This window comes from Arachis ipaensis, chromosome B06 (assembly GCF_000816755.2).
Source record: "Arachis ipaensis cultivar K30076 chromosome B06, Araip1.1, whole genome shotgun sequence".
NCBI classification, from domain to species: domain Eukaryota; kingdom Viridiplantae; phylum Streptophyta; class Magnoliopsida; order Fabales; family Fabaceae; genus Arachis; species Arachis ipaensis.
Genome location: NC_029790.2, coordinates 20,394,545 through 20,401,269, shown reverse-complemented (window position 1 = coordinate 20,401,269; position 6,725 = coordinate 20,394,545). Strand labels below are relative to the sequence as shown.

At 39.0% G+C, this 6,725-nt stretch overlaps 1 protein-coding gene across 1 annotated transcript in view; it reads left to right on the top strand.

Moving 5' to 3' along the window:
* LOC107646133 (endoribonuclease Dicer homolog 1) overlaps positions 1–6,725 on the top strand; it is a gene marked incomplete at its 5' end in the record, with an annotated part of 10,136 nt that continues 3,411 nt past the window's right edge. Inside the window, 14 exon segments of the mRNA XM_021104216.1 lie at positions 1–879; positions 991–1,104; positions 1,849–2,059; positions 2,208–2,602; positions 2,682–2,913; positions 3,430–3,602; positions 3,693–3,815; positions 3,914–4,074; positions 4,628–4,861; positions 4,957–5,107; positions 5,190–5,372; positions 5,762–5,923; positions 6,004–6,099; positions 6,200–6,725. Coding sequence (XP_020959875.1) covers positions 556–879; positions 991–1,104; positions 1,849–2,059; positions 2,208–2,602; positions 2,682–2,913; positions 3,430–3,602; positions 3,693–3,815; positions 3,914–4,074; positions 4,628–4,861; positions 4,957–5,107; positions 5,190–5,372; positions 5,762–5,923; positions 6,004–6,099; positions 6,200–6,725 — 3,085 coding nt within the window.

Here is a 6,725-nt window from a genome sequence, read left to right as displayed (position 1 = left end):
TGGTTGCCTCATGATGCCCCTCCTTCTGCAGCAGCACACTCCAAGCTGCAGCACTCTCTGACTCCACTTCCTGCCTCCAATGGTTCCGCGAAGAATGAATTGGTTGCAGAGAAGCATGGTCGCACGGCAGATGCTTTTCAGCATCCACGGGCTGAAACTAACGGCTGCAATAAGTTGTTGAATGGTAATGATGAAGGGAGAGTTTTGGTTGGTTGTTTTGTGGAAAACGGAGGCCTGAGCAGAGGGCGCGATCAGTTGAGGGAATATGATGTTGATGGTGAAGAGAGATACTGCAAAAGGGCGAGGCTTGGCAACTATAAGAATGACAGACATTATTCTGGTAGAGTTAATTATCAATTCAAGGAGAAAGAGAGATGTTTTAATAGGAAGAGGCCTCGAGATAGTAGAGATGAGATTGATGTTAGGAGGGACAAAGATAGTAGCAGGAAAAAAGAACATTATGGCAATTGTGGCTGGAGAGATGTTAGAGATAGGGATTGGAGGGATAGAGAGCAGAGGGGTTACTGGGAGAGGGATAAATTGGGTTCTAATGACATGGTTTTTCGCATGGGCACTTGGGAAGCCGATAGGGATCGAGAAGAGAAAATGGCTAATGACACAAAACAGGAAAGCAATGGAAAGCTTGACAAGACATCTGAGGAGGCTAAGGAGAGGGTTCCTGAGGAGAAAGCTAGACAGTATCAATTGGATGTTCTTGAGCAGGCAAAGACGAAGAATACTATAGCTTTTCTTGAAACTGGAGCAGGGAAGACCCTCATTGCAGTTCTTCTCATCAAAAGTATACACGAGAGTTTGCAAAAGCAAAATAAGAAAATGCTTGCAGTATTTTTAGTTCCAAAAGTCCCACTTGTTTACCAGGTAATACAATTTTACAATTATATATTTATAAATGCTTCTGCTAAGAGACATTAATGATTTATCCAACGCAATGTAAAGTTGATGTAATTCTAATTCTTTGTCTGAAAACAGCAAGCTGAAGTAATTCGTGAGCGGACTGGCTATCAAGTGGGTCATTACTGTGGAGAAATGGGTCAGGATTTCTGGGATGCTCGAAGGTGGCAGCGTGAATTCGACACTAAACATGTATGCCTTTAAAACCTCTTTTCAAGATGAGTTGGGCTGTGCTTTCTGTTTCTTGATTTATTCTGAGTTTTATTTAAGATGTGTGTTTTCCTAAACATTTGACTTTTGATGTCTGATCATGATTTGTTCTCTTCATAGCTGTTGATACTTATCTAGTCCCTTATAGATATTGGCTACTGATTAAGTATAAAGTTGTTGGTTGTTTCAATTATTGTTGAATATCAGTTTTTCGTTTCTGGCTATGTATGCCTTGTTGTTGAAATGTAAAGAAAAACTTGCATAGATATTATAGTTATAGTCAAGCAGTCTTCATAGTGAATGGGGCATTGTTAGTTCCTACTTTTATAGAATTTTTTGTAACTTAGTATAGTCTGTATAAAGGAAAATTGTATAAATGGTTTGAGGTTTACCTTATTTTTATGTATAAAGTAGAAGTTAGAAGCGATGGTTGATGTTTGGATTTAAATCTAAGCGTAGTTCCATTAGTAGTATAGTGTATTGTGCATTTTTTTGTCAAATCATGTCAGCATGATATTGTTGATGGCTGTTGTTCCTCAACAATATGATTTCCGAATTCGTGGGGTTTTGGTATACCCAGAACTCTCATTCCATAGGTAAAAACTTGGAATTTGTAATCAGAGTGTACCTTTTGAAGTCATTGTAGCTGTTTTCCATAAGGTTCTTAATTTTTTCTTGGCCAGATTGTGATAGCTGAGAATTTTCAACTGTCTGTTCTTGTTTTAGGTCTTAGTCATGACAGCTCAAATTCTTCTGAACATCTTGAGGCATAGCATCATTAAAATGGAAGCAATCAATCTCCTAATTCTTGATGAGTGCCATCATGCTGTTAAGAAACATCCATATTCGCTGGTGATGTCTGAGTTCTACCACACAACTCCTAAAGAGAACAGGCCATCTGTATTTGGAATGACTGCTTCTCCTGTAAACTTGAAGGGTATTTATTCAAATTCTCAACTTAATATTGGATCCTGTACTCTGTTCATAACTTTTTTAAGCCATGGTTTAGGTTTACCCAAGGATTGTTAAGTGTCATATTTTCCTTGTTTTAATTTTAAATCTCTTCATGTTTATCGTATATTCAGGAGTCTCCAGCCAAGTAGATTGTGCAATAAAAATTCGAAATCTTGAGAGCAAGCTGGATTCAATAGTTTGTACCATTAAAGATCGCAAGGAGCTGGAGAGACATGTGCCCATGCCCTCTGAAGTTGTGGTGGAGTATGACAAAGCCGGCAGTTTATGTTATCTACATGAGCAAATAAAGCAGATGGAGGTTGAAGTTGAAGAAGCTGCAAAATCGAGTTCAAGGAGAAGCAAATGGCAGTTTATGGGAGCTAGAGATGCTGGCGCAAAGGAGGAGCTGCGACAAGTATATGGTGTTTCTGAGAGAACAGAAAGTGATGGAGCTGCAAACCTAATTCAGAAGTTGAGAGCTATCAATTATGCACTTGGTGAACTGGGGCAGTGGTGTGCATTTAAGGTATGTACTATTTCATGGAGAATGAGGATGATGAGTATCTTGGCTAACTTTATAATCCCTTTCTCTCTTCTATGTACAGGTTGCACAATCTTTTCTAGCAGCTTTGCAGAATGATGAAAGGGCTAACTACCAACTAGATGTCAAGTTTCAGGAATCTTATCTTAGCAAAGTTGTCTCTCTTCTGAAATGTCAGTTGTCAGAGGGTGCAGTTTCTGACAAACATGCTGAAGTTGATGACTCAAAGCATGAAACAACTTGCAATGGGACTGAACCTGAAGAGATTGAGGAAGGAGAACTTCCAGACAGTCATGGTGAGCCTGGATGATCTCACTTTTTTATTATTAGCAAACCTGGCCCTGACTAATATATCTGATTATTAGCGTTATGTTGTGGTTATCCGAATCTGTATATTATCTGAATAAAATGTAAATTTTAAGTTTGTTCCGGTAACTCTTCAGAGCATGTAGGAATTTGAAGGAGTCAGGTTTTGGGAAAAATATATTTTTTTGCGAAAGGGAAATCACTGTTTCGCAATTCACTTGGGCACATATATTCTGGGTTTGATGGTACAGATTGGTTTTAATGAGACAAAAAGGTGTTACAGCTATGTATTGCTTTGTGCATAAGAGTTTCATATTGTCTAAGCCTAACATATGCACTGAGATTGTGATTTTTGCCATTCCATACCGTGTTCTTTGTCAACATCATGGTCTTTCCTCCAAATGTCTAATTTTTGTCTCCCTTTCTAACGCTATTGAAGTACCAATGGTTGAGAATTGAGATTGAAAGTAGTTTTCCGTTTTATTTATTCTAACATTCTTTTGTAGTTGTCTCTGGTGGGGAGCATGTGGATGTCATAATAGGAGCAGCTGTGGCTGATGGAAAGGTGACCCCCAAGGTGCAGGCACTCATCAAAATACTACTGAAGTATCAGAACACAGAAGACTTCCGTGCAATCATCTTTGTTGAGCGTGTTGTGTCTGCATTAGTTCTACCCAAGGTTATACATATGCATTATTTGCATAGTTCCTTTTGGTTGATTCTGCTGTGTGTTCAAGATCTATAAGCCCACTGTTCACCAATCTTGTAGGTCTTTGCAGAGCTCCCATCTCTTAGTTTTGTGAAATGTGCAAGCTTGATTGGTCACAACAATAGTCAGGAAATGCGGACCTACCAAATGCAGGATACAATTGCCAAGTTCCGTGATGGGAGGGTGAGATCTATTTCTTAGTCACACTTCTCCATTATCAGTTACCTGGGAGGGAAATAATACTTTGGTTCTCCCAATCTAACCTTAGGATTCATTTGTAGGTTACATTGTTAGTTGCTACTAGTGTTGCTGAAGAAGGGCTTGATATCCGGCAATGCAATGTCGTTATTCGCTTTGACCTTGCAAAGACTGTTCTGGCATACATTCAATCTAGGGGTCGTGCTAGAAAGCCTGGGTCTGATTACATCCTGATGGTTGAGAGGTACTGATTATGTCCTTGTTAAGTATTGATATATTCCTTTGTTGATCAAAATGCATTTCTAGGTTGTTGCAATCCTGAGAGGATTTTGATCCTCTGAGAGAACTACTATGTTTGGCCTCTTGCACTGGCAGAACTGGAGTCATATTGTCTTTTCTTTTCTTTTGTTTTTTGGTCTGGGGATCATGGTTGAGGTAATTGTTTGAGATGTAACGGTTTCATGGATGATCATTGAATAAAAAGAATTTCAGGGGAACCTGCCAACCCTACCCTTTTGAAGATCTGCCAGTGCCCATCTGGGTTTATTTTCTTCCTTGAATGATCTGTTCGCTGATTCGCATCTATTTAAGTCAATTACTTGCTTTAATGGAATTGAAGTGTTTTTTCTATTTTGGGTGAAAGCATCAAAATCCCTCCTTCAATGTATCTTAATCAGCATTGTTTGACTGCTTTACTTTTCATAGCATGGTTTTGCATTATAATGGATGCTAAGTAACCAAAATATCTTACTACCATATGTGTGTCATTCTGTTTTTGTGATTTGCGTTGTATACAGGGGAAATTTGTCACATGAAGCATTCCTTAGGAATGCAAGAAACAGCGAGGAGACCTTACGCAAAGAAGCAATAGAGAGAACAGACCTTAGTCATCTGAAAGACACTTCAAGATTGATTTCAGTAGATACCCGACCGGGAACAGTTTACCAGGTCAAGTCAACCGGGGCAGTTGTGAGCTTAAATTCTGCTGTAGGTCTTATCCACTTCTACTGTTCCCAACTACCAAGCGACAGGTGCTACATTTTTGCTCGAGAGTATAGCTTCATTTGCAGTTTCTTTATTCTTGTCCTTTCAATTATAACTTGGGTTCTTTCCATCTGTTATCCAGGTATTCAATTCTTCGCCCTGAGTTTATCATGGAGAAGCATGAAAAACCAGGATGTCCCACTGAATATTCTTGCAAGCTTCAACTACCTTGTAATGCACCATTTGAAAATCTTGAGGGTCCTATCTGCAGTTCAATGCGTCTGGCACAACAGGCATGCAATCATTATTATAGATTTGATTAACTATGAGCATCTTCAGACAAGAAGCATTGCTTAATTAATTGTTGTTTTGTAGGCTGTTTGTCTGGCTGCTTGCAAGAAATTGCATGAGATGGGAGCATTCACTGACATGCTATTGCCGGACAAAGGAAGTGGGGGAGAAAGAGAAAAGGCTGAGCAAAATGATGAAGGGGATCCACTTCCAGGGACTGCTAGACACAGGGAGTTCTATCCTGAAGGTGTGGCTGACACACTGAAGGTTGGTTCATTCTCTAAGCCATATGGTCTAAGTTTCTGAGTGGGTTTTGGACTTTTGGTATATAGCTGGCATGAAAATACTGCCATTTTTGGTCTGCTAAGAAAGCATAGGTATCAATGCTCTGATCTTGAAGATTCTGGAGATAGATTATTGATGGAGTAGAGAGGACAAAAATTAGACTTGTGCAATCTTTAACATTTTTACATCTAAAAAACAACACCTATACTTCTATGGGAATAAAAATAGACCAAAAGATCAAGTATAAATGTACTATAAAGTACATAAGCTTTCTCTTATGCCTCTAGTTAAAAGTAGGTTTTGTTCTTATCTTGGGTTTATTCACCTGCCCTAAAATATCCATTATTGCTTAGTGTTATCTTCGATTTCAGGGAGAATGGATCTTATCTGGAAAAGATGCTTACAACAATTCCAAATTGTTTCATCTTTATATGTATTCCGTGGAGTGCGAAAATGTAGGAATTTCAAAGGATCCGTTCTTAACTCAAGTTTCAGATTTTGCAGTACTTTTTGGCAATGAGCTGGATGCAGAGGTAGTAATTTCTGTTTGTGCTACTGCTTCTAGTTTATAGTTGACTATTCATTTGCTCCCCCTGATTATTTCTCTTTGTAGGTGTTATCGATGTCAATGGATCTATTTATCGCTCGAACTGTGACTACAAAGGCATCTCTTGTCTTTAGAGGGTCAATAGATATCAGTGAGAGTCAGGTTTACTAATTAACTATTATCTATATTTATTTCAGATGTTTGTAACTGAAAAAAAAAAAAAGTTCCTGATGCTGGAATGATACGTATATTTGACATGCAGTTGGCGACCTTGAAAAGCTTTCATGTAAGGTTAATGAGCATTGTCTTGGATGTGGATGTTGAACCTTCTACCACTCCTTGGGATCCCGCAAAAGCATATTTATTTGTCCCAATGATTAGCGATAAGTCTGTAGATCCTGTGAAACAAATTGATTGGTTTCTGGTCGAGACAATAATTGGATCGGATGCATGGAAAAATCCCCTCCAGAAGGCTCGGCCAGATGTTTACCTTGGTACTAATGAGAGAACTTTAGGTGGAGACAGAAGGGAGTATGGATTTGGAAAATTGCGTCATGGCATGGTGTTTGGGCAAAAAGCACATCCAACCTATGGAATCAGAGGAGCTGTAGCCCAGTTTGATGTGGTAAAAGCTTCAGGATTGGTTCCTAACAGAGATGCCATGCAAACACAAAAACATATCAGTTTGACGACCAAAGGAAAATTGATGATGGCGGATACTTGTACTAACGCAGAGGATCTGGTTGGGAAAATTGTAACTGCTGCACACTCTGGGAAGAGGTTTTATG